The 27,661-nt window shown below is 43.6% G+C and overlaps 1 protein-coding gene and 1 non-coding gene across 4 annotated transcripts in view; one reads left to right on the top strand and one right to left on the bottom strand.

Moving 5' to 3' along the window:
- LOC126094863 (myrosinase 1-like) overlaps nt 1–27,661 on the bottom strand; it is an 89,387-nt gene that overhangs the window by 46,961 nt on the left and 14,765 nt on the right. Inside the window, exons 8-11 of one of the 3 annotated variants that reach the window (XM_049909494.1) lie at nt 26,238–26,353; nt 22,871–23,005; nt 22,688–22,794; nt 17,410–17,703 (exon numbers count right to left, since the gene is read on the bottom strand). In XM_049909494.1, the coding sequence (XP_049765451.1) occupies nt 17,577–17,703; nt 22,688–22,794; nt 22,871–23,005; nt 26,238–26,353 (485 nt within the window). In that variant the 3' untranslated portion in view covers nt 17,410–17,576. Of the gene's footprint in view, nt 1–17,409; nt 17,704–22,687; nt 22,795–22,870; nt 23,006–26,237; nt 26,354–27,661 lie in introns of those variants that run through there. The other 2 variants (XM_049909495.1, XM_049909492.1) reach the window with 2 other exon arrangements.
- Nucleotides 20,812–20,886, top strand: Trnat-ugu (transfer RNA threonine (anticodon UGU)). Its single transcript has one exon. It is a non-coding gene; the product is annotated as a tRNA-Thr (tRNA).

Genomic DNA, 27,661 nt, shown 5'->3' with positions numbered 1-27,661 from the left:
TGTGTAACCTGTTCTTTATTTCTGTGTGCTTGCTCGGGCTGTATTCTGCCTCTGGGGACACAACACTGGGGTGGGACAGAATGGCAGACGGATTCTTGGAGATCGAACCGTCTGCCTGAAGGAGGGCAGTGACAAGGGTGTGCAGCAGGTCCAGGATGGGCCACGTTCGCGTCCCACCTGGCATACCGGAGTCCGGGCGAGGCATACGTTGCGGAGGGCGCGGCAGCGCTGCAGCAGCGCCAGAGGCGGCGGCGGGTGTTGCCATCCAGCAAGCACCACTAGCAGCAACTTGCGGCACAGCATCCAGGAAGGTGTGGTTCAAGTCCGGTCCTGTCTTGAGAGTAGCGGCGCCCTGAGGGCCATGGGTGACCAGTACATCCACCTTCGTCCCATGGGCGGACAGAGCATACCAAATGGGGTGGTGGGCGGCGAGGACCAGGGACTGTAGCAGTCTCAGGAATCAACAACAGCCACGCGGTACAAGAAGCTACGAATCGACGAGTGGTGACCGGGCGGGCCTGGCTGACTCCCTGCTGAGCGGCCTTGACGACAGCAGCAGTGTCAGCATACCAAGAGTTGCTGAGCTGGCTGGACTCGCAGGACAACACTGCGGGCGGCACGCCGACATTACACTGCACCCACTGTAGTACTGTAAATTATGTGACTAAGGAAACACTTTCAAAAACCTATGTATCACTCTGCACTACCCCTTGACACTATTGAACTTGCCCGGCCTCCTGACGAAATACGGCGTGTTGGGTTCAAATGGTTCAAATGGCTCAGAGCACTATGCGACTTACCTTCTGAGGTCATCAGTCGCCTAGAACTTAGAACTAATTAAAACTAGCTAACCTAAGGACATCACACACATCCATGCCCGAGGGAGGACTCGAACCTGCGAATGTAGCGGCCACGCAGTTCCAGACCGAAGCGCCTAGAACCACACGGCCACACCGGCCGGTGGCGTGTTGGGTCCCGCTTCAGCTCAGCCATGTAGAGTCTCGGGTTTGACCATCGATGCCCCACAACAGTGGTGCCCGAAGTGGTGCCGGTTACAACGCTGGTACCGGATTTCCACTTACACATCTTACGTCGAGAAAGTAGCGCTGAGGTGTGTCTGTGTGGTCGGGTAGTTGATGTGTTTGGCTGCGGTTGTGATGGGTGGTAGTACACTTCTTGTTACGTCTTGTCGTTCGGGAAGTGCTCGTACATATCAGTACAGGGAGGTAAGCAGGACTGTCACCAGCGCAAGAGCACGATGGGGATGGCTGACTGACATTTGATTAATTATCATGTGTTATTCTTTTGTGTTTTAAGGGGTTAAGTGTCAATTAGGATGGACTTTCCGAAAGTGCCTTTTCTAAGGACAGGGGAGCCTGTAGATTTATCTGAATTTAGGGGGAAATGAGAGACATGATGACATAGCGTCCAAGCGATCGAATTATTGCAACCTGTCAGGTCATGGATTACCATGTACAATGTAGGTGCCTTAGAGTTCTTTTATTTGTAACAGATTTGGCACGCAATTGTTCAGAATGTAGATGGGCGATGATTCGCAGCAAGAACTAAGTTTTAGGAGTAGCAGAGTGGAATTAATACTAACAGTAGAGCTCTAAGCAGGAATGGTGGAAACGTGGCAAGCAACGGAGGTTGTGGCAGTGACTACAGCGGAAGCTGTAGCTATTCTGAGGAAATTCGAGTATTTTCGGAGGCAAGGATAAGGGATAAAGAAAACTATGAAGAATTAATGGGGAGATTTTAGGCATTACAAGTAGGTTAAGGGACATCGGGTGAAAGTAAATTGCAGGTTGGGGAGTGTCATAGACCATTTGAGCCTGCAATTATGGGATTGATTAATCCTTTTTCGGGTAAAACAACAGAGGATGTGTCGGTATTCCTTAATGACATTATCACAATGGCTGAGGCCAATGGGTGTTTGGATGTTGTAATGTTGAGAGTGGCGCCTGATAGGGGATGCCAAGTCCATAGTACATAGTCCATTGTACATAGTACTGTACAATGAAATGTTGAACAATGTTGGGACGTTTTCAGAGCTTGAAGTTGGGTTACGCCAGATGTACCAAAAAGAGAATAGTACCAGGTTTTATCGGGAAAAATTAGGTGCGTTAGTTATGAAAAGAAATGAGACTGTGGAGGTTTTCTCAGGCAGGATTCGGAAACTGAATGCACAAACGTCCGAACTGTCACCGAATGGGGAGACGAATAGAGTGGTGTTACAGGAGACCTAGAATAGGGCGTTAGATGTGTTTCTGCGGGTAGTACTGCCAGAGATGTCACGTCGGCTGAGAATGGAGAATCACAGTGATCTTGTGGCGGCTCTAAGGACCGGCATGTACAGGGAAAGTACTCTAGGTTTAGATAAATACGGACTTACCAAAGGAGACGTCGTACGTGGTGGAGCCACTCTTGAGGAATGAGGAGTTGGATAATGCGCACTGTTTCGTGCGGAGGAGTTTAGTTCACGCAAGTGATGTGGAAGGAGATTATAGGGATCCTGTAAGTATAGATAACTCCGGCAGAGCGGATTTTAGCTTGTCGAAGGGGTTGTTATTGGCCACATTGGGGGTTTTGATGAAGATGTCCTCGATAGGGAGGATTTAGAGGCGAGACGTAAGCAATTCGTCGATGCAGCGCAATTGAGGGGAAAATTACAGCATTTTCAGGGAGACGACAGGGTCGCGTTGGAGTGATTGTTATTGACATTTAGCTATTTATTCGGAACGGAGGGTAGGTTACCGGCAACACCGATTACGAAGCATCACATACTAGCGGAGGATAATACACCAGTGTTTAGGAAACCACATAGGGTAGCACGTCATATTGCCGTTCCACAAGAACAATGACATAATTATCGAAATTAATAGTTTACAGGAGAGGCGGAAAACCAAACGACATTTTTTAAAAACTTCATAAAACATGAGTAAAATTATCTATGAAATTGAAAGCTGGCCTAATTGTGACACTAAATGTTCTCGACAAAATACAAAATTATTTCCTTCAAACAGCACCCCATTCACCACCTTGCAACCCTTTAAGTAAATGTGTCATTGTTCTTCCGACATTATTATCGAAATTAACAAATACGACTAAAGAAGGTGTGTGGGGAAAAACTTTACCTCTAAACGATTATCTTTTGTTCATTCTTACAGTTTCATTGTTTTATTATCATTTTTATTATTTGCATCTTAAAACTGACATAAAACAGTGTACTAAGTGAAATAAAGAACTTCCAAATGACATAACAGCAACAAATTACATTTATGTGGAAATAGAGTCATAGAAGGCCTTGTAATGTTTAGAAATGATGTTGTTGTTAACGAAATTGTTTAAATCTTGAAAATTGTTTCCTGGGCGGGCCATTTTTAAAGTATAAACAGCTTTCAGATCCAAATGACTCCCATCTACATTCCCTTTTAAACGCCTCTTTCTCCCTTTGAACTGAACTTGTCCCCACTCGGACTGTTTGTAGCTGTTCTTAAACTGAAACTCATGACCTTCTTTTTCACATGGCAATAATTTAATTTCGGACGCTATGAAAATACTGCCGTCAACGTTCTTGGCCATGTAAAGAGCCATCTCACCATGCAAACCTTTAATGTCATTGAAATCTGAAAAACCCATTTCTCTGAGATGTACCGGATTTTCCATTTTTTTCATTTCGAATGACTAATACGTATTGATCGGGCACATAAATTCGCCCTGACTTCTTAGCACTCTTAACTGCTCTCTCAATGATGCTCTAACTGCATCTCCCCCGTTCTGGGTATGACCACGAATCAAATACGCTACTGGCCATTAAAATTGCTACACCAATAAGATGACGTGCTACAGACGCGAAATTTAACCGACAGGAAGAAGATGCTATGATATGCAAATTAATAGCTTTTCAGAGCACTCACACAAGATTGGCGCCGGTGGCGACACCTACAACGTGCTGACATGCGGAAAGTTTCCAACCGATTTCTCATGCACAAACAGCAGCTGACCGGCGTTGTCTGGAGAAACGTTGTTGTGATGCCTCGTGTAAGGAGCAGAAATGCGTACCATCACGTTTCCGACTGTGATAAAGGTCGGATTGTGGCCTATCGCTATTGCGGTTAATCGTATCGCAACATTGCTGCTCGCGTTGGTCGAGATCCAATGAGTGTTAGCAGAATCTGCAATCGGTGGGTTCAGGAGGGCAATACGGAACGTCGTGCTGGATCCCAACAGCCTCGTATCACTAGCAGTCTAGATGACAGGCATCTTATCCGCATGGCTGTAACGGATCGTGCAGCCACGTCTCGGTCCCAGAGTCAACAAATGGCGACGTTTGCAAGACAACAATCATGTGTATGAATAGTAGGACAACGTCTGCAGCAGCATGGACTATCAGCTCCGAGACCATGGCTGCGGTTACCCTTGACGCTACATCACAGACAGGAGTGCCTGCGCCTTTTTTCGGATGAATCCAGTTTCTGTTTACAGCATCATGATGATCACATCCATGTTTGGCGTCATCGCGGTGAACGCACATTGTAAGCGTGTATTCGTCATCGCCATACTGGCGTACCACCCGGCGTGATGGGATGGGGTGCCATTGGTTAGACGTCTCGGTCACCTCTTTTTCGCATTGACGGCACTTTCAACAGTGGACGTTACATTTCAGATGTGTTACGGACCGTGGCTCTACCCTTCATTCATTCCCTGCGAAATTCTACATTTCACAGGATAATGCACGACCGCATGTTGCAGGTCCTGTACGGCCCTTTCTGGATACAGAAAATGTTCGACTGCTGCCCTGGCCAGGACATTCTCCCGATCTCACACCAATTGAATACGTCTGGTCAGTGGTGACCTAGCAACTGGCTCGTCACAATACGCCAATCACTACTCTTTATGAACTGTGGTATCGTGTTGAAGCTGCATGGGCTGCTGTACCGGTACACGCCATCCAAGTTCTGTTTGACTCAATGCCCAGGCGTATGAAGGCCGTTATTACGGCCACAGGTGATTGTTCTGGGTACTGATTTCTCAGGGTCTATGCTCCCAAATGTCGTGAAAATGCATTCACATGTCAGTTCTAGTATAATATATTTGTCCAATGAGTACCTGTTTATCATCGGCATTTCTTCTTGGTGTAGCAATTTTATGGCCAGTAGTGTAGTATCGGATACTAATTGAATGATACAGATTTCATAGAACTGAACAATCCCATTGCACATGTCTAGTTATGAGACACTTACAATATCGGCAGTTGACCCATCACAGGTCATTTGATGATGTGTTGGTATTTTGTACGTATATATAATAGCATGAATTCATGTCATCGTGAATATGGAGAATACATTGCATTAAGCTACTGGTAGCAATCCGACTATAGCCGGCCGGGATGGCCGAGCGGTTCCAGCCGCTACAGTCTGGAACCGCGTGAAGATTACGGTCGCAGGTTCGAATCCTGCCTCGGGCAAGGATGTTTGTGATTTCCTTAGGTTAGTTAGGTTTAAGTAGCTCTAAGTTCTAGGGGACTGATGACCTCAGAAGTTAAGTCCGATAGTGCTCAGAGCCATTTGAACCATTTTTTGACGTTCAGTTTTCCATCTCTTTTCGTCCAAGTCTTATACCGTATCTGACCCAAATACAGTGTCATTGGCAAACATTAGTTTCGTTTCTTAATCTATATGCGTGTACTGTACTTTTCTGGATTCTCCTTTGATTCCTTCACAGCTTGCTCAGTGTGGCGATTGAAAAGCGTCTGAAACAGCCTACAACACCGTCTCACTCCTTTGTCAACCAAAACTTTCCTTCCACGTGGTTTGAGTCTTATAGCTTCAGTATGGTTGCTACATAAGACGTAACTAACATTTCGTTCCAAGTTTTTATTCCAGCTACCGCCGAAATTTCAGAGAGTAGTACTCCTGTTAATGACGTCAAAAGCTTTTAGAACGTCTCACAGTCAGTACTGCCTCGTGGATTCCTATAGTGCTCCGCAGCAGAAACTGATATTCCAAGAGAGAGGTTCTGCCAGTTTCCCGTACTTTGGCAAGTAAGTTATGTTATTATTTTGCAGCCGTGAGTTATGAAACTGTTGCTTTGGAAGTATTCACACTTGTCAGCAGCTGGAATTATTCCATTCTGCCTGGAGACTGGGTATTTCGCCCTCTTTTTGTGATCAGAAGTGTCCGGACAGCTGTATGTATTAATCATTTCTCCCTCCCTGGGTGTCTCTCAGGTGCCTTGTCACGGTCCGGGCAGCTCCCCCCGTCGGCGGTTCGAGTCCTCCCTCGGGGATGGGTGCGTGTGTCGTCCTTAGCGTAGATTAGTTTCACTCAGATTAAATAGCTTGTAAGCTTAGGGACCGATGACCTCAGCAGTTTGGTTCCACAAATTAATCATTTCTGTTATGTGAAATCATTTGTGGAAAAGGTGTGTATAGCAGTTCATTTAGGTCAGAGTAAAGAATCAGTTTGCACATAGAACTTCAATGAATTATCAAATACTAAGTGTTATTGTGTAGCGTAGTCTAGATTACCCATTTATTGAATTTCTGTATTTGATATATTTGTAACTGCGATATACTAGCTTTCGGTATGATTGATGTGGAACATGGTCGAATGAGTTACGTAGTTCTTACATCATCGCATCTATGCTTTCACTGACTGCTTGAAAATCAAAGACATTCGTCACAAGTGACAGCTCGTACTACAAACTGACACTGTCTTGTGGCATGAAAACCCATGCACGTTGAAGAGCTAAGCTCTTTAACAAACCAGTATTTTACTTGTGTTACAAATGGCCACATAATGTCTGTGGACCACATTGTCATTGCTGAGTAACAATCTGAAAAAGAGAGCAAGAATATTAGTCAAGAATAGAATTATGAGCATCTAATTCAGCTGTATAATTCTGTTGTCAGTATTCTCTAAAATATCACCATGGTCTATGAGATTATTTACGTCCTTTTCCGCAGCATCTTATGCATTGCCCAAGACGCGAGTTCACTTTGCTTTCTACGGTCTCACAGTGACGAGAACGAAGCCATGCCACTGCGCATGTTTGTCTCGAATATCGGGTGTGTTACGAGTGGCGCGTGGAGAGCTAATTCTCCTGAGAGATGAAGATCACTTGACAGCGGGGAAATAATTTACCTTTTTGTATTCCTTTACAGCTGCGATCCTACAAGAGGAGGACTGGAGGCTGTTTTGTAACCTGTTGAGTAACACATACGTTGGAACTAATGACATTTATAGGTTTCAGTGTGCAAATCCAGGAACAGTTTTCATGAGACAGAGCATCTATGAAAATGAACAGGAGTGCAGCTTCAGATCGCTTCGGCACTAGGTGACACTGCTGCCAGAAGCACTATAAACAGGAGGAGTATCTGTAGCGTAGTCATAATCTAGCAGTAGAGAGGATTTATAGGTAAACTTGACTGGTGTTGGGTAAAGAAAATAAGTTTACTGAGGGTTGTGTGCAGTGAGCTTGTTTGAGTGATTGGTAAACACAGTGCCAATCAACACATGAATATACATTTTTATACACAGAGCAGGGACACTTCACAACGTATTTTTAACACAGCTGCAAATGTTAAGGGTATCGTGTTTAGTTAGTTTGATAGCACTTATTTACCTTTTCACTTTATTACAATCACTCAGATATTTATAAATTGGTTAATGTTGTACTTATTAAAAGACTTCATTTTGAAGTTGTTCTGTTCATAAGAAACTATTGTAAAAATCAATGTAAAGTCATGACGATGAAACATACTATGAGGACTGTGGTGTTCTCGAGAGCTGTCAAGCCCGGTATTGATGCATCCTGTGAGGAGTCATGAGGCAACACCCAGCAACAAGTGGTGACGACATCGGGGCAACTATAAGGAGAATGCCTGCAATGAGTGTGGCCTGGAATGTCACCGTGTGGATTGCCTTTAGTATAGCTGAATGAATGCTTGGACAACAGGGGACCTTCTGGGCACGTCTGCCACCAAACGAGAATGAGAACGGAGGTGGAGCTGAGCAATGCGCCGTAGCTGCCATAAACCTACTTACCCCAAGGCTATGAATGGAGTTGGCGCACCGGACGAGAGCGGCCCGCCATTGACGTCACACTACACTCTCGAGAGCCATGCAGACGGCCTGTTGCCGAATGTCCGACAGCAAACAGCAACCACCCACTGGGCAGTTGTCAATGGGACCTCCCAGACAAGAGGATAATCCACGATACGACTTGAAGTACATGCAGATAAGCTGGCACCACAAGTCCCAGAGGATTCCCAAAGATGGACACACCCCTCTACAGACATTGTGCGGAGTTTGGTGGCCATGATACAGATGAGTTGGACATGCAGTCATATCCTATGACACAGATGAGTGCTGGCTATTGTGGATACATCAGACACTGCCCATTGGCACATTGAGAGACAACAACTCATCACAAGGATACAGGTTGTGCACCAAACGTAAAGCCGTCTCATCACGTAATCCAAGGGAAATCTGCAGTCCTTCAGCTACTTGGTCAAGGGACGCTGTAGGGCCAGATACATCACTTCCTTGGTGGGAGATGCATGGCGCCTCCATCAACATCACCGTCTCATTTTCTCCAACCAGACATCATATCTGTCACACCCGACAGCATACCAAGACTGCCGATTCGTCTCAGGTCAATATGATGCCAACAGCCCAGCTGCCATCTTGATGCTGTCAAGGACAAGGACAAGATGGGGGTCCAGAGCCAACCACTGATGCTCCTACATCAGGCGCTGAGTGAAAGGCAGCCCTCACTCTGGTGCTTCCTCCACGCACCTTTCGATCTCCAGTCAGTCTAGAGACAATTTGTCTATGTATCTAGTGCCGTGTTTTATCCATGTGACTTTGTAAATGTAAACTGATTCCCCAGGGACCATTGAGGATACGATGTTGTGTAACTCTTGATTTCATGTAATTGTGTATATTTTCTTGTGAAAGTGATTTAATTTATGATACGGCTCTATTTGTAAAGATAATTTATCGTGGATGTATGTAAATTCTATCTGGATAGTGTAATATGCAGATGTCTTGTAGATAATGGAAACAATAGTACGTTGCCCGACGAAATTAGTACACCTGATGACACATGTTACTTCCTTGTTTAGATTTTGATAGTGAGAGTTTTTCTTAAATTATTATTATTGTCTCTTTATATATCATGAATAACTGAAACCATGTGGACAACTGAGCACAGGTAAATCACTGGGAATGTTTCGAGCTCCCCGGAATTGTTCAAAAATGTTTCAAATGGCTCTGAGCACTATGCGACTTAACTTCTGAGGTCATCAGTCGCCTAAAGCTTAGAACTAATTAAACCTAACTAACCTAAGAACATCACACACAACCATGCCCGAGACAGGATTCGAACCTGCGACCGTAGCGGTCGCGCAGCTCCAGACTGTAGCGCCTAGAACCGCTTGGTCACTCCGGCCGGCCCGGAATTGTAATCTGATTCAGGACATCAGAAGTCTCTGACCACAGAAATTGTATGAATGTGTAAAAACACCTCTGCAAGAGCTTTTTAACCACTTAGTAATCGTTCACCTGAAGGCTGTGGTGTAGGACCGACCTCAGCGTCTACATGAAACATACTGCACAAGGAAATGTTCATATATTCTCTTGCAGCATTGTGTGAGCGGGTGACCCCTGTTCTGAATAAGGCCAAGATAGGATGGCTTTTTCATTTGTGTTTTTTGGTTGGTAAAATCGCCCTTTCACTTATGTTATCATTAAAAGATCGCAAAACTATTTGGTGATTTCATGTGTTCTGCGTCACACTATACAATTTTGAAGTGAGACAGTATCCATGTGGAAATAAACTATATGTGTAGGGAATGAGAGAGGACAACTCACTGTCTCACTTATTTTGAAATTCAGTGCTATTCTTCAATGTTTTCATTTCATCCTAGACATCATTTTATTTTGAGACAACATGACGTTATTGACATGAGCAGGTATTGAAGGGAGACTGTACAGTGTTAATGCACGCAGAAACTTTATGGGATCTTTCCTTCGAGTAGTATTTTCTGGAGTATACAACAAGTTTGGTTATTTAGCAGTACACCTTTCAGTAGACATTTGGGGCCTGGAAGCCATGTGCAGTTGCTAGGGAGAGAAACATTTCAAAGTAGCTACCGGAGAAAGAATGCTGGTCCTCAGAATTTCTTGAACTGATGTGCAGACAAAGCTTTCGACCGAAGAGGCGGAAAACAGCCTACCTGAATCTACTTGTTACGCGTTTCTGGCCACATCATGAACAGGGGTACGGGAGACAAAGTAGTTCATCATCCAAGGCGTTTCATCAGTGTCATAAGCCCCCACCACTGTTTGTAGAGCAGGAGTCTATGAAAGTCCACAACTTACCATGTTCGCCTTGGACCGGACGCTTTTCACAGAGGCCACACTTTTTATCGTCCGTCTGAGTTTTAGGGAAGCTTTGGCCTTCGGAAGAATTTTAGGACAGAACAAATCCGTGAGTTTCCATGTCTGTCTTGGAATGGTCACTAGATGTAGCTCTAATGTGGTGCCATTCTCTGCAATGCTTCTGTGTGCAGAGTTTCTCGGGAAGCCTCAGGCCTTTAGAAGAATTTTAGGATGGAACGCGACGTTTATGGCGGGACTGAAATGACCTGTGTTGGGACAGAGAAGCACTTTTGTTAGCTTAGCCGAGCCACCTGGTCGGAGTTACTGTAACATTCGCCCCATTAAGAAATTGGTTTCTGCGATAAATCTGTTGTTCAATTTAGGCCTAAACGAAAGCTCTCAAAACATACTACCTACAGTGGCCGTGAGAAACACAATTTGGAACGTAACTTTTCCTCCGCACATGGAAAATTATGGGACGGAGATCAGCTGCTTCCCCACTGAAGAAACGAATATTACTAACTTTGGTTACGACTGGCCTCGAGCTTGAGCGGACGAGCTAGAAGAGACATGTGGCACTTGTGGAGCCTTGTGATTCACGCAAAACCATGTGGTGGTGGCGTTTGCATTGGTGCATTTTCCGAATGTATGCAGGTTTGATGGAAAGGTGTCAAGAGGAGAAAAACACTTCTGATTCAGACTCCGGTCTGGAGAGGAAATTGCGCTGTTAACTTTTGTTATGAGAGGTTTACACTTCGGACTTCCGTCCTGTGAGTATTTTCGCTCTGGCACTGGTTTTGACTGAGGAGCCTGTGGTGGAGGATTAGCTGTACTCACAGTTCGGACCTACTTCTTCTTGGTCAACTGCAGTGCCAAGGACAATCGTATTCATATCAGGATGCCGCCTTGACGTTTGATTTCCTTGTCCACACAATCACATCAGTGAATCAAACTGGTCCATGGCAAGACTGGTGAATGGGAGTGTCACAAGCTGGAATCTGCCAACACATCAGGGCTCCAATTTAGAGTAACTGTAATCCGTCTGACAGAACACCTGCCCGCGACTTTGCCTATTCTGTGTCCGTGATAGCGATTTACAGGCACCGCAAATGACTACTCTGACAACGTGATTCTTGAGTTTCTCCCGGCGTATTTGATAATCAAAATATCCACGGGTATGCTGCCGGTCTATAGTACATAGGGAGCGCACTATCTCTGACGCAGAGAGTCTACCCCAGGAATTGGAACATCTGAGAACTGTATTTCGAAAAAATGGGTACTCAGAGTGGCAGATTCAACGTGCTCTCCGCCCAACCACTGCAGCACAACCTGTTGAGATGGATGAAGTCACGAGGGAGGAGGTAGGCACTGCATTTATTCCATACACAGGCGCACTCTCGGGGAAAATCGCCCGCATTCTGAAGAAACACCGGGTCGGAACTGTGTTTTGTCCTCCAAATAAAACTCGTGCACTGGTGGGGAGCGCCAAAGATGACCTCGGTTTGAGGAAGGCCGGCGTGTACCAGATTCCGTGTCAATGTGGCAAGTCGTATATTGGTCAGACGATGCGTACCGTCGAGGATCGATGCCGTGAACACCAGAGGCACACTCGACTGATGTATCCGAGCAAGTCGGCGGTCGCTGAACATTGTTTGTCGGAAAATCACGCCATGGAGTATGACCGCACGAGGATTCTGGTACAGACGTCGAGATACTGGGACAGCGTTGTTAGAGAGGCCATCGAAATTCGCACCAATGACGACCTCATAAACCGGGACTGTGGCTATAATCTTAGCAAGGCTTGGGAACCAGCGATCGGGTTAATCAAGAGTAAATCGAGCAGACGTATAGTTGTGACGACCACGGCGGACAGAGCCATCACACCGACGTCATCTCAGACGCCGTCGCAATCTGTTCCACCGCGCGACCGTGGCGCTGGGCGCGGACGGCGGAGGGAGCGCGCCGTGGGCGGAGGGTATTTAAATCGGCCGCCGCCGCGACCGAACCCAGTTCCCTCTGAGCAGCCATAGCGTACGGATCTCCGTGCCGGTACGTTCACAGGAGCTCAGTCCGTCAGTTCACCTGATGATGGCGACATGTTTGATCGCCGAAATATTGTGCCCGTTGGACACTATAGACCGGCAGCATACCCGTGGATATTTTGATTACTCTGACAACGTTTGTACGACGATTTCATCTGAGACAGCGCTACGCATAGAGAAAGCGGTATAGTATTACAGTTCCAACCTTACAAGGCATCAGAATCACAATCTCACCAATTATTCTGGGCTGCTCCAACGTAGTGCAACTTATTTTATTTATTTATTTACATGTCTAGTCTCGATAGGACAAAATAGAAGAGCAAATCTGTAAAGTCATGGTACGTGTTATTACATGAAATTACAACATAAACGTAATAACAGATTAAATAAAATGTTTATGAACCCAAAAAAGTCAAGCCATTAGTTTCAGTAAACGCAGTCAACAATATAACATAGGAATCATCTTAATTTTTCAAGGAACACCTTGACAGAAGTGACCGATGAGGAAACTCTTCAGTTTCGATTTTAATGCGTGTGGTTTACTGCTAGATTTTTGAATTCATATGGTAGCTTATTGAAAACGGATGCAACAATATACTGCGCACAATTCTGCAGAAGAGTTAAGGAAGTGCGATTCAGATGCAGACTGGATTTCTGCCTAGTATTGACTGAGTGAAAGTTGCTAATTCTTTCTAATAAGCTGATATTGTTAACAAGAAACGACAGTAAAGAATATATATATACACTCCTGGAAATGGAAAAAAGAACACATTGACACCGGTGTGTCAGACCCACCATACTTGCTCCGGACACTGCGAGAGGGCTGTACAAGCAATGATCACACGCACGGCACAGCGGACACACCAGGAACCGCGGTGTTGGCCGTCGAATGGCGCTAGCTGCGCAGCATTTGTGCACCGCCGTCGTCAGTGTCAGCCAGTTTGCCGTGGCATACGGAGCTCCATCGCAGTCTTTAACACTGGTAGCATGCCGCGACAGCGTGGACGTGAACCGTATGTGCAGTTGACGGACTTTGAGCGAGGGCGTATAGTGGGCATGCGGGAGGCCGGGTGGACGTACCGCCGAATTGCTCAACACGTGGGGCGTGAGGTCTCCACAGTACATCGATGTTGTCGCCAGTGGTCGGCGGAAGGTGCACATGCCCGTCGACCTGGGACCGGACCGCAGCGACGCACGGATGCACGCCAAGACCGTAGGATCCTACGCAGTGCCGTAGGGGACCGCACCGCCACTTCCCAGCAAATTAGGGACACTGTTGCTCCTGGGGTATCGGCGAGGACCATTCGCAACCGTCTCCATGAAGCTGGGCTACGGTCCCGCACACCGTTAGGCCGTCTTCCACTCACGCCCCAACATCGTGCAGCCCGCCTCCAGTGGTGTCGCGACAGGCGTGGATGGAGGGACGAATGGAGACGTGTCGTCTTCAGCGATGAGAGTCGCTTCTGCCTTGGTGCCAATGATGGTCGTATGCGTGTTTGGCGCCGTGCAGGTGAGCGCCACAATCAGGACTGCATACGACCGAGGCACACAGGGCCAACACCCGGCATCATGGTGTGGGCAGCGATCTCCTACACTGGCCGTACACCACTGGTGATCGTCGAGGGGACACTGAATAGTGCACGGTACATCCAAACCGTCATCGAACCCATCGTTCTACCATTCCTAGACCGGCAAGGGAACTTGCTGTTCCAACAGGACAATGCACGTCCGCATGTATCCCGTGCCACCCAACGTGCTCTAGAAGGTGTAAGTCAACTACCCTGGCCAGCAAGATCTCCGGATCTGTCCCCCATTGAGCATGTTTGGGAGTGGATGAAGCGTCGTCTCACGCGGTCTGCACGTCCAGCACGAACGCTGGTCCAACTGAGGCGCCAGGTGGAAATGGCATGGCAAGCCGTTCCACAGGACTACATCCAGCATCTCTACGATCGTCTCCATGGGAGAATAGCAGCCTGCATTGCTGCGAAAGTTGGATATACACTGTACTAGTGCCGACATTGTGCATGCTCTGTTGCCTGTGTCTATGTGCCTGTGGTTCTGTCAGTGTGATCATGTGATGTATCTGACCCCAGGAATGTGTCAATAAAGTTTCCCCTTCCTGGGACAATGAATTCACGGTGTTCTTATTTCAATTTCCAGGAGTGTATGTTGAGAGGCCAATGTCAGAATACCCAGACTAGTAAACTGGGGTCGACAAGAGCTTCGCGAACTTACACCACTTCTGTGTACAATAAACCAATCAGACTATTCAGCGTTACGTAATTTCAGATTTCATTATCCATTATCTGTGCCAGGGTAAATTCTTTGGGAAACAAATGTCAGCCAGTGGAGTACTAATTATTTGTCCTCCTATTTGTGTCGCCTAAAGTCCATGATTTATTTGTCATCTCGCTTAACATGTTTGTCCTGTTTTATGGTCAAGAAACTCGTGCCATTTTTATAAAATATTAAATTCGTGTTGGTATACATTAAAAACCAGTCACAAATTGAGTACAATAATGACATGGCCACCTATTTATTAGCTTATCTTAGCATTCAATTTTTTTAACATTGTGATAACAATGATAATCTCCAATTCAATAGCGACCACTATCAGAAGGCTGATTTAATTTACCAGACGCATGGCTAGGTAGAGAAGCGGAAGGCTTAAATATTAAAGCGACTGCTCTCATGGTGTAAACTTGTAGTCGGCTGTAGTCTTTCAAATCAAACCGCAACTCCAGTGTATCTTGCAATCTCACCTACAAATTTTCGGGCCGTTTCCACAATTTTCCATGCATCGTCAGATTCATGCTTTGTTTGAAATTTCGTTATTTTACGTCTTCCAGTTTGTAGTATTGTTTGAAGTTGTACAACCATCTACTGCATCCCTTGAAAACAACGTAACCTATGGCGAGCGCAATTTGGTGTGCGTAACGTAGTAGGTCATATACATGAACATCCTATAAATTGTACTGTGCATCCTTGAAGCTTGCGAACACCAGTTTTTGTAACAAGGGCGCTTTGATCTCCCTTGACTGTCCGTTTTTTTTCATATGCTCTACACAGTAATATTGCTGTGAAATTATTCGAAATCTGCTCGCACTGTTTTTTTTTGGTACTGTGCTGCAGACGGCCTTCCACGTGCTTAACTATGATAAGTACCCACTACTTGGTCAGCGATTCTCCTTTACGGCGTTTCACTGGTGACGGGATTATTGGCTCCCTGTCCAACAAGGATGTTAAACGACATGGCTTGATATCTGTTGTAATGTCAGCTTCACTTAAGCACGTGTCGTCATCATTGTACTCCTCATGTACATTGTCCGCACTATCGAGCACATACGATACCATACATTTCACTGACGCAGTTTGCAGAAACACTAATATTTCATCTGCCACTTCTTTCTCACTCTGCAACATTCGTTGAGTTGCTTTATGACGTAGTGGCAACTTTGGCATCCGTCGTACATATCTTGAAATGAATGCTTTTTTCGTCGTTGCCCTTTCTCTGTTTGTATCAACAGCACTAGTGCTGTTTCACTGTCGTGAGTTATTCGTCAACTAAGCAGTTCAACTACGATCCGTATCGTAAATGGTTCAAATGGCTCTGAGCACTATGGAACTTAACATCTGTGGTCATCACTCCCCTAGTACTTGGAACTACTTAAACCTAACTAACCTAAGGACATCACACACATCCATGCCCGAGGCAGGATTCGAACCTGCGACCGTAGCGGTCACGCGGTGATCAGTATCCTAATTCTGTGATCACCATTAGATACAACCCGTCCCGCTCCATGTTGCCATTAGCAGCAAATATTGTTGTTCCATGGTTCACAGTATGTGGTGTGTCGAATGCCGTAAATATCGTTGACCTTTTGCGACGTCGCATTCAAGGGGTTCCTTATGAGCTGTCATGCATCCGGAAACGATCTGAAATTTGGGTCCAAATACTTTTTTTCTGTATTTGTCTTTCTATTTACTCGATGTCTTTGACGTTGGTAGTTATTAAAGGCGTATTCGTTGGAGTGAGTGCTTCCGTAAGGACGAACGTGCTGTAGTGATATAGATTGTCTTAGATAGACAATGATTTCTTATTGCACATATTCCAGATAATTGTTTGGATGAAGCATTTTTACTGCACGCATTTTGATAGCTACTCTTTCGGTTTCAGCGTTCCACATAAATTCACCTAGTTATTTCAAGTGTTTTACTTGTGTGACATTGTTCAAAATGGTTCAAATGACTCTGAGCACTATGGGACTCAAAATCTTAGGTCATAAGTCCCCTAGAACTTAGAACTACTTAAACCTAACTAACCTAAGGACATCACACACACCCAGGCCCGAGGCAGGATTCGAACCTGCGACCGTAGCAGTCCCGCGGTTCCGGACTGCAGCGCCAGAACCGCACGGCCACCGCGGCCGGCTGTGACATTGTCATACTTGGTTGCAAGTGATGCCAAGTGTGCGCTCTTGGAGTTCGTGTATTGTATAATTTTGTAAGGGATATAGATTCCGGGCTCAATGTCGGTTTTATAAACGTTCTTGATGGTGTGGCTGGCTTCCTCGGAAGTCCGGCTGATTATTGCTATGTCTTCAGCAAGAGCAAGGCACTTAATGTATATTCGTCTAGCTTTTGTTCCCGTATTTATACCAGGTATTTCTTTCTCCAAAGTTCTGATGACCCTATCGACTGCTTTGTTGAACAATTGGGGGGACCGTCCACCCCGGTCTCCAACTCCTTCTCCTTTAACTTTTCTCTTTAGAAAAGAAGTGGCCTACATTTTTGCATATATTTCGATTTTTGTAAAATCGTTAGTGCAGACTAGAATATGTGTACGCATACTTTTTACGTCACCAGTCTTGCGACCAGTATGATGTTAACGCCCATTTTTCTTATTTTGTGCTTCAAGTGAGACTGTGAGGGTACTACTTGCTCCTGTACCTTCTGAGGTGAAGAGAAACAAGATATCAAAGTACGACGTTTATTTGTAGAAACTTGTTTACATAGGAAGCATGTCGACGTAACTACATTCACATCCATTGCTAAATGTAACTGCATTGCGTTTATTAACTGATTTAATTAAACACTACGTTGACATACTACTATGTGGCTCGTGTGGTGACTGCGCAACCTCCTACAGGTTGTACTGGCTGGGCAGCTGCTTGGTGCGGAACACTTCTGACATGAAGGCAGCCGACTCCTTGGGTGTCCTCGTCATGTTTGGACTGGTTTTGTCCACCTCGCACAGCCCATACGTAACCCTGTATAGAGAAATATGAAAGTTTTTATTCATTCAGATGTATTGTTACAGCGACGCTTACGTGAAAATATGAGATAATCGCTTATGTGGGATGCGAAAATCACTACATGACAGTAGCAGCTACTAAAAGTGGTTATGTTACACTGAACTAGGCAGTAACTACGAATATTATTCGATTTTATGTCATCCTTGGGTTTGCTTTTCGGCATTCCACATATTCAGCCACTGGATATTAACGACAGATATCAATTCATTTTAGCAACTTTTGGGTTTCAAATGTCTTACCTTACGAATACGGGTAGCTTACTGAACAGATTTCCTCTAGCATATACAGGATGAACCGACAAAATGCAGGCACCGTTTCCTGACAGGCAATGGATAAAAAATGGTCCTATGAACATGTGTCCGTCATGCACGGTGTGCATGCAACAACCAATCGTCCCGAAACACAGTACAGAGCAGCATAGCATCCACGTTCTGACAGACGTTCAAAGTTGCCTCCATGTTATGCAATGTACGCGTTCAAATGTTGTATCATGGACTGCCGCACTGTTTCGCACGTTCCAGCCTCTCTCCGGATACCGTCACAGGCGACACAAACATGCTGTTGAAGGGTCTGCACATCAGAAACTGGTTCAGCATACACAACGCTTTTCAAATACACCCAGAGGTAAAAATGCAGGTAGTTTAAGTCTGGTGGTCTAGCACGCCATACTTCAGGTCTTTCGCTTTCTACACAACGTCAACGTCTGGGGAAGATGTTGTTAAGGTGTCGGCGAACTGTAATTAGGACTGGTGTGTGTGTGTGGGGGGGGGGGGGGGGTGCTTATCATGCAGAAACCACGTAATCTGCCATGTTACCGATGGCATATTCTCAAGCCTAGGCAGAGTATTCCGCAGGAAGTCCACGTACGTTCCTCCGTCGAGGCGTCGTGGAATAATAATCTTTCCAGGTATGTGATCGCCAAGGATGCCTGCCTACACACTGGTGCTGAACCGATGCTGATGAGATGCCTCAAGCATATTCCAAGAATGGTCTGTAGCCATCAAATGACGGTTACACGGACTGATGATGCCAGTTCTGGGAAGGTTGCTTCGCCGGTGCAGATGACTGATGACAGAAAACTCATAACTGTGATGATCTCGTGTGATAACCATCGATAAAATCCTTCCTATTGAGTGGGATCTGCTGCTGATAATCCTTGCACTCGTTGCATATGATAGGGGATATTTGCGGTTGTCACACAGGGTACGCATAATTTTACTTTGGCTTACACCAAGCTGGTGAGCCATACGCCTGTAATTTGTATTAGTGTTCGTGTCAATATCCTGTAAAATCGGGTCCTCCAAATTTGGTGTATGCACAGTCCGCCGCCTCCCTGCGCGTTCACCTTTCTGAAAGGACAAACGCCCAAAACGGGCTAGAAATGTGTGATGAATTTGGTATCTGTGAGGGTACTTATTTTGGTATAGCCGTGCTGCCTCTCGACCGTTTCTACCTGCTTGGCCGTACACATACATAATCTCGGCTTGTTCCTCTCGTTAATATCGGACCATTCGGCTGCTTTCAGTAGGCAGAGTCAAACCCATAGCCTGCAATACACAAGGAGCAGACGGCACTTGGACATAGGAACTGCGATAACTCGGCGCCATCCACTATGGCGACGATGTACTTGCTTACATATGTTCATAGGACTTTTATTTCCTACATTTGAAGTCAGGAGTCCGTCCCTGCAGTTTGTCGGTTTCATTTATGTTCAACCTATATTTCTTCACACTGAATCCCAGATTACCATGCAAAGTAAACATGGAAATTTTTCTAAATGGATGCGTGGATTAGGGATACGTAGACAGAATTATTCTAACCACTGATGCTATCAGTGACTTAACATGCACAATGAGGTGACAATCACGGGATTGCGATATGCATACACAGAGAGTTCGGACATTTCCGTTACTCACTTCTAGGGCTTGTAGAGGGGAGTGTGTAAATAATAATCTTAATTAAAACCCATGTCCACAAACGTACTTTTTCGGTGCTATAACGCTTCCACGTTTCCAAAGCATGTTTATAATGTGACCGCTTTCGATTTTTTTTTTTTTTTTTTTTTTGCAGTTCCACTCATTAATAGCCAAGTAAGTGGATCGCATACTCGCTGAGGTGTTCTCTTTAACGTGATGTGTTATAATTCTTCCAGTTCGTCTGTGTGGTATCTCCTTTTAACGCCACGGTCACACCTGCTGACGGTGAAGGTACCCTGTCTTGAAACTGTTGTTTCATTAGGACGAAAAATATATGCGATGGAGTCGCTCGTTTTAGAGAACGACCTTGATAAAGAAGACGAGAAACTACTTCACCGCCGTGAGCTTGACCATTCAGAAGGATCATGTCGGTGTATTCCGCAAACGTATGCTCTAGGATGTTGATCTGACACTTATAGACACTTGTTACATGTTTACCTAGGAAACTGCACTTTTCCGAACATGGGTTCCTATTAAAATTATTATGCTCTCATTCCCTTTTCCAAATGCTAGAAGTTTGTAACGGGAATTCCGAACACTCTGTTTACAGATGGCGGTAGTGTAGCGTACTCAAGGTATAAAAGTGCAGTGCACTGGTGGAGTTATCATTTGTACTCAGGCGATTCATGTGAAAAGGCTATTAGGAAATTGTTAGGGAATTCTATATTATATATGACGGTAGTATCTGTTCCCGAAAGAACAGTTACCGTGGATGACCATGCAGCTTTGCTAGAAATGATATGATAATTAAATGGACACCCTAGCTGCAGCCAGGGTGTCCATTTAATTATCATTTCATTTCTAGCAAAGCTGCATGGTCATCCACGGTAACTGTTCTTTCGGGAACAGATACTACCGTCATATATAGTTAAAATATGGCTTCCTGGCCATTGACCTTCTTGTGCGAACGCACACTCTATGCCCGAACTCGTATGGGACTTGGTAGATTAATCTGCCACGAGTAATGAGTATGATGGGCAAACATCTATTAGGCGCACTACGAATGTAGTGGTGTGGACATGTTGGGAATGTGGATCTCACGGGGAGCGTGCAAGGGATAAGTCCCTGCAGACGCACTATCCTCTGTGCCCGCGGTGGCTCAGATGGATAGAGCGTCTGCCATGTAAGCAAGAGATCCCGGGTTCGAGTCCCGGTCGGGGCACACGTTTTCAACATGTCCCCGATGAAGTACATCAACGCCTGCTTGCAGCTAGGGTGTCCATTTAATTATCATCGAATTCTATATTCCGAAATTCACTGAGTCAAGAGTGTGCCGAGAATACTAAATGTAAGGCATTACCTCTCACTATGGACAACGCAGTGGCCAAAGGCCTACATTTAACGATCGAGAGCAGAGACGTTTGCGTCCTAACAACCAACCAACTTAGTGCGAAATAACCGCAGAAATCAACGTGGAACGTACGACGAACGTATTGATCCAGACGCGAGGATACTGACGTAGGTTTTTGGGTCTCACAACACAACGACGGTCACGGAAATAACTTCTTAGCCTAAGTGGAGGAAGCATGTAAGACATAGTTATATTTCTCTAACAACGATAGTTGCCAGTGTTTTTGTGAGGCAAAGGCGATGTTGGAGCGTATGGTGAGAGTGGTCGAATGATTAGGTACGACACTTGTTCGGGGGCGCTGTTGTGCTCATAGAAATGATATTGCTTTCTAATTATAAGAATTTAGATGTCTAAGCCTACATGTGCAATACGTTCTCTCCGTTAATATCCACGTTCCTATGTCAAACGAGCATATATTAAAGTGAAAAAGAAAGATCGAACCTTAAGGGCCAGGAAATTCAGTTTCTTAGGCTGTGTTATTATTTATGAACAGGAAGAATGGTATAGAGGACACGCTTAGCTCACGTGATTAAAATATTGCAACTGATGAAAAGATAGTAGATGAAATGGAAGTTATCCATGGATCAGCGACACTGGATCTCGTACTACTGACGGCGCAATGGAGGCAAAGGGAGTCCTGAGACCACTGATTAAAGCTATTTTCACCAAAAGTGAACAGTCGTAGTCAAAGGTGGATATAGAAAGTATGAAAAGAGTCCTGGAACGCACTGTTTTGGGATGAAGTGAAAGCTAAACGGTAGTGGTACCAGAAAATAACAAAGTACAGATATTTCAAAAGTAGTGTTATTCAGTGGATACACTGTACGACGTCTCGCCTTCAGTAAACAGTGTATGAGTTGAACATAAATGGCACACACTTGCATAAAAGGAGGATAACTATTGAACGTTACATTGATGACTAGGTCATTACAAACGGAAAACAAACTGCCACTGTGGAAGTTTGGGAAGGAAACTGGACGTGCTTTCTAAAAGAAACCATCCCGGCATTAGATTAAGGCACGTTAAGGAAGCTACTGGAAACCTAAATCTGGACGGCTCGACGAATATCAGAACTTCCCCCCTCACGACTGTGAACTAAGTGTCGTAATAACTACGCCATGTCGTTCATTAACGGGCCTATCAAAGATGGTAACCCTAAAGATTACTGGTTACAAGGAACACGTGACAGAAAAACAGTAATCAGTTTCGTAATTGAGGGAGGAGAATCTGGAAGACAATAAGATGGTCAAAATCTGATTATTCGATGATGGGCCAACACAATACGCCCACGGTCATCTTCCAACTCATGCCACTTTAAACCACCCTGCTGAGCCCATATCACCGCTGGCCTCTCTCTCTCTCTCTCTCTCTCTCTCTCTCTCACTCACTATCTATCTATCTGTCTCTGGCTGTGTGTCTTTTTCTCTCTGTTTTCAATCCTTGTCAACTCCCTCTAACAAAGTGAAGCCTTGTATAAAATTTCAGAGTAATCAACTTGACAATACGTTATACTAAGCTCACACAGTTACGTAATGCTCTATTGATAAGCAAATATATTGGTGTTTTATCCGTATTATGTCAATTAACACATGGAAGTAGTACAATTACTCACGTGAATCCCAAGTTCCATTCGATAGTGTCTATGAGACTCCACGCGGTGTATCCGATAACCGGAACACCGTCAGTGTTTATCGCCTCTAGCATAGCTCCGAGGTATTCCTGGAAAGGATACACCAATACAGTACGTTGCAGGTAATGAAATGGTTACTATAATTGTGTGGAAATTACTGCTTACAGTATAGTATTCGATGCGGTCAGTATCATTCCGTCCTCCAAAATTCAAGCGACCGTTCTCTGTTATAATGATAGGATATCCTGGATATTGATTGGCCACCCAGTTAAGTTGCTTCCGAAGTCCCCAAGGTAGACGCTGAAAGTTAAAATACTTATTACAGAAATTATTCTTATTTCCACCTGTTTGTTCAGGATGGGTGCTCAGTTAAAATATACAGTTTGTTGGCAGTTTTTTCTACACTAGTTACAATCTGGTATGGCTGTATTGTTTCCATCCAATAATTCTAGTCCTCTATTTGAACAGAAAAAAACACTAAAATCTGTCCACAGTTTAAAATCAAAGTAATTTTTTGCACTTTCTTAAAAGTATTAATACAATGTAGTAATTCCGACATATTTCTTTTCTCAGTCCCTCCCATATCCATATTGTATAGAACATATGTGCACAGGGATATGTCTCAGCAAGAAAGTCAATCTCAGTCCTCTACTAAGGTAATGAGACTTGGGAGCAGAGCCGAGAATGCGAAATTGACGTCCTGAATTAGTTGCTAGTGGAGTTCATCTGCCGTTCCCTTCTTCTGGCCTGTCTTGAAGTATCAAGTATTCTGAGCACGACAGTGATGCGTAGTTATGTAGTGTAGTGTTTTTTTTTAATCTTATGGGACTTAACTGCTAAGGTCATCAGACCATAAGCTTATACACTACTTAACCTAAATTATCCTAAGGACAAACACATGCCCGAGGGAGGACTCGCACTTGAACCTCCACTGGGACCAGCCTCACACTCCATGACTGCAGCGCCTTAGACAGCTCGGCTAATCTTGCGCGGCAGTGTTTATGTTGATCCCTATAAAACGAAGCCGGAAACTGAAACACGATGCAAGCGTACACTGCTTCTCTCTAAAATCAACATGTGGTTGCTGAACGTATCTTCCCATCCGACGGACGGGTTACCATCAGCAGTGTACGTTCCCTCACTCCAAGAGGCACTACTATGTGAGTTGGAATATAATCCATCACAGTGGCGCAATGTCTCCTGATCATGAGCTTACGCCATCACCTTTCGTCTTCATAGTATCCAAATACTGGCTCAGAATATTGCTTCTTCAAATTGGACTTGAGACGCCTACTTTCAACCTGAGTACTACTGTACGCACGTGCGTTACCAACCTCACAAGCTGAATCTGTTTCTTTGACTATCAGTGTGACACTATTTTTCGTCGCTCTAAATATCTCTTTTTTTAAGTTTCATCTCGTTACCGTTTTCGCCCCTCAAATCTTTACCTAGTGGAGTACATAACAAATAATTTTACTAGGAAGAAGTGTACAAAATTGAGACATAATTGTTGCTGCCGTTACCTAACTAATACCCATCTCTCAGGCTGTAGTAACTTGGCAGCAACACGACTATCGTCTTTGCTCTTTTTGACGAAAATCGTTATTTTCATGTATTTATAGTTTGAATAATAGTACCTGAGACTCTAGTATTCCCAGGTTTAGTATTACAGTTATTGATATTAAATTTTTTTATTATGCTTGCATCTGTCTTTTATACAAATGATACTAAATAACTTGGCTTTATCAGATTATTACATTACTCCAAGGTTAATTGTTGTATTTTTATTCAGTTCGTTTGCTGCAGTTGTTGCTATCTTTTTGTTATTTTCATATGGTACTAGCTCTTTTACGTATGCTGCCTGAGTCTTTGTTATTTGTGTGAGACTGTACTTCTGGCTACTTAAGGCATACTGGAACCGAACGTTCCATTTCCATTAATGTAGTTGTCAGTGTAAGTTGTAAAACGAGGTTGGTGTCAAATTATGTGTCAACATTGCTATATTCAAATAATTCTATTAGATATAATACTGTGTACAGTGGAATTTATTGTGTAGTGACAAAAATTACTAGTAAAATAATTTGTTTCCAATTTCGTTATTTACTCTATCATTGTTTCTTTCAGATTTATGGGGCATTTACGAAATATTCAACAAAAATATCTACACTGCTGCCACTGAAGATATTATTTCGAAGTAACGTAAATTCTCTTGTTTAAAATCCACCTACACAAATACTTGAATCTAGTGAATTCTTCAACTAGAATTCTTCAGCTCCTTCAACTAATTCACCAATTATCTACTTTTTTAAACGTTTTACTGATTTATAAACACTTCTTTATCGGCTTGTATCTGCATAGAATATTAAATATAAGTAAATCCAGGGGTGGAATTACAGAGACCACTCAATTCGATCGATTTACGAAAAATTGGATCATTCACTTGTGCCCGAATATAGATGTTATAAGTATTGTTTTTTATACGATAACACTACAATGAATAGTTTCTAAATCATCAATAGTGCTATTTGTAGTTCTTCTTTTCAAATTTTACTTCTGTGTTATCAGTCTACTATATACGTGGAGTAGTATTAATTTTTCGTTGCGTATCCGTTAATTCTAAAATGGCTGTAGTTCACTGTCTCTTCTGAGAAAATCATGAAGCTACATATGTGCTCAGCTTAATTCATCTCTGTATGTGTGAATCAGTGGTCAATACATAAGCGTTTGAAAGTTAAATATGTTAATACCATCTTTCGTGAGTGCGATAAGTGGTATTTAGTCTAAGTAAGATATTCATTACAATCGGAAAAGACGATATTAACCCACAAAACTTGTAAAACTGCGACTGTGAGAAAAAGAGAACGAGAAAGAAAGAAGACAACTTGTAAATATATACTTTCATAATAAATTTAACAAATGAACTCATTGTCAAATTGTTCAGTTTCTGAAAAGTACATATGGAACAAGAATGACTTTGACAAAATCAAAAATTCTCGTAACCTACCTCTGAGATAATAATAATAATAATAACTGCAGCCTTTTCCCAAAAGCTTAAATACTGGAAACTTCAATTAAATTTTTATCTACTGTAGAGATTTACAAAACAGTAAAAATAAAAATAAATTAATTAATGCTACGTCAACATGTTGAGTCTGGTTCTATGTCACGTATTGCGCATTGTTATTATAACATGTTTGGAAATAAATTATCGATGAAACCCAGTTAAGAAAGTCAGTACCGAATCTGAAAATACCTTCTACCGGAAAAATCGCTTTTGACTATTGGGAACTAAACGGCAGCTTACCAGGGATTGAGACTTGTTTTCTTATAGTCTACACCCATGACCTGCAATGTCTCAACGCAAAACCTTCATGCCCTGGCTGGCTAGAGCTGTGAGAAATAGAAAATGCGGTATCACCGTTTTCTTGCCTTTGCGATACCCAATTTGTGAATGCTCTGGTGCCCTCAAATGTCTTTTCACTAACACATTGTGGTCCCTTGCACCTCTGAACAAACAGTACTTTCAGCTTACCACAGGATCCGATGTAATTACAGCGGTGTCCCGCGTTTTGGAAGGTGATTCACCTGTGAGACCTGGCGTCACGAAAGTCGTATTGTAGTGATTCATCCCAAAGAAGTCTGCCGAACCTGTAACAAAGTATGTTTCACCTGATTTCATTTAACTGATAAACCGAGATGAAAGGTCTCGTCTTTCCGACAAATTTGTAATGTTTTGCTTGACACTCAATCAAAAAACGAATGCTTCCATTGTGTAACGATAATTATATGAAAATTGAATACGTTTAGTGATTTCCGTGAATCTGTATTATGAAGACAGATACATTATGAAGTAACCTGTGCCGATTTGAATCTTTCAGTCGGTCCCTGAGATGGAATCGGAAAGTGCAAATGGTAGTTCACTTCTCGCTAAAGGCTCCTATCGAAGGACAAGTCTTGACCGGTTCACTGTTTCACCATTAATAACTTACCTTATATTTAACTACCGCAATCGTGTAATAGCTCTTTTGTATCATCAACAAATATACACCTATAACTGTGGAATTAGAAAACAGATAGCGAATACTTACAGACAAGATTTGTATTTTCTATGTTTTTAAGAGAGTGTATGATCATAACATTTGATGCCATCTATTTTAAAAAACAGCTTACCAAAATTTAAAATGTTTCAAGAGGCTTTACAGCATATAGGAATCAGTTTCTATATTAAATTAAACCCTTGGTGAACGCTATGCATGAAATGGTACAGAACACTTCTGTTGCAAGAATTGTCATTATGTGTTACAAGAAGATCCAATACCAAGACGCACAAAATAAAAATGTAATGGTCAATCTTGCCATGAATATTTTAGAATCAGATTACTTTAGTTTTTTACAGCAACTTCCATGACATCTGAAAGCAGAAGTTATGCGTAAGGTAGCGCGCTGCTCAACCTTGATGAATGCCTTTAATTAAGTGCGAATGCAATGACTGTGGAATTTGTTTCAGTTCTTCACTGCGAAAGGTGGAAAGTTGTTGTCGTGATGTGAGCGAGCAAATATGCAGCACAAAAGGTGTTTTGGTCAAGGCTATGGGAAATCCAGCCTTCGCACATCGTTCACTTCATTTTCTCGGAACCATGAATCAATAGACGTTGTTTTCTGTTGAGATTATTGTCACGTTAGAATAAAATATATTCGGTTTCGAATTATTACAACCCGCAGGAAACAAGCACTTTTAGTACCACCTTCACTGAGTTTCATCGTCGCCACTCGCATGTTGATGAGAGTACCAAATCGTGTACTTAGGCTATATAGCCCATCAAAAAGTTTTTGTACTGCTGCTACCACAGCGCTATGAAAATGTTTTCTACAGAGTTTCCCTTGATGCATACTTTCAAGGATGGTGCATAGGGGCTTATGGAACGAAGCTGAAGTGGTACATGTCATAAAAAAAGA

This window comes from Schistocerca cancellata, chromosome 8 (genome assembly GCF_023864275.1).
Source record: "Schistocerca cancellata isolate TAMUIC-IGC-003103 chromosome 8, iqSchCanc2.1, whole genome shotgun sequence".
Classification (NCBI taxonomy): Eukaryota; Metazoa; Arthropoda; class Insecta; order Orthoptera; family Acrididae; genus Schistocerca; species Schistocerca cancellata.
This window is presented reverse-complemented; position numbering and strand designations above follow the sequence as displayed.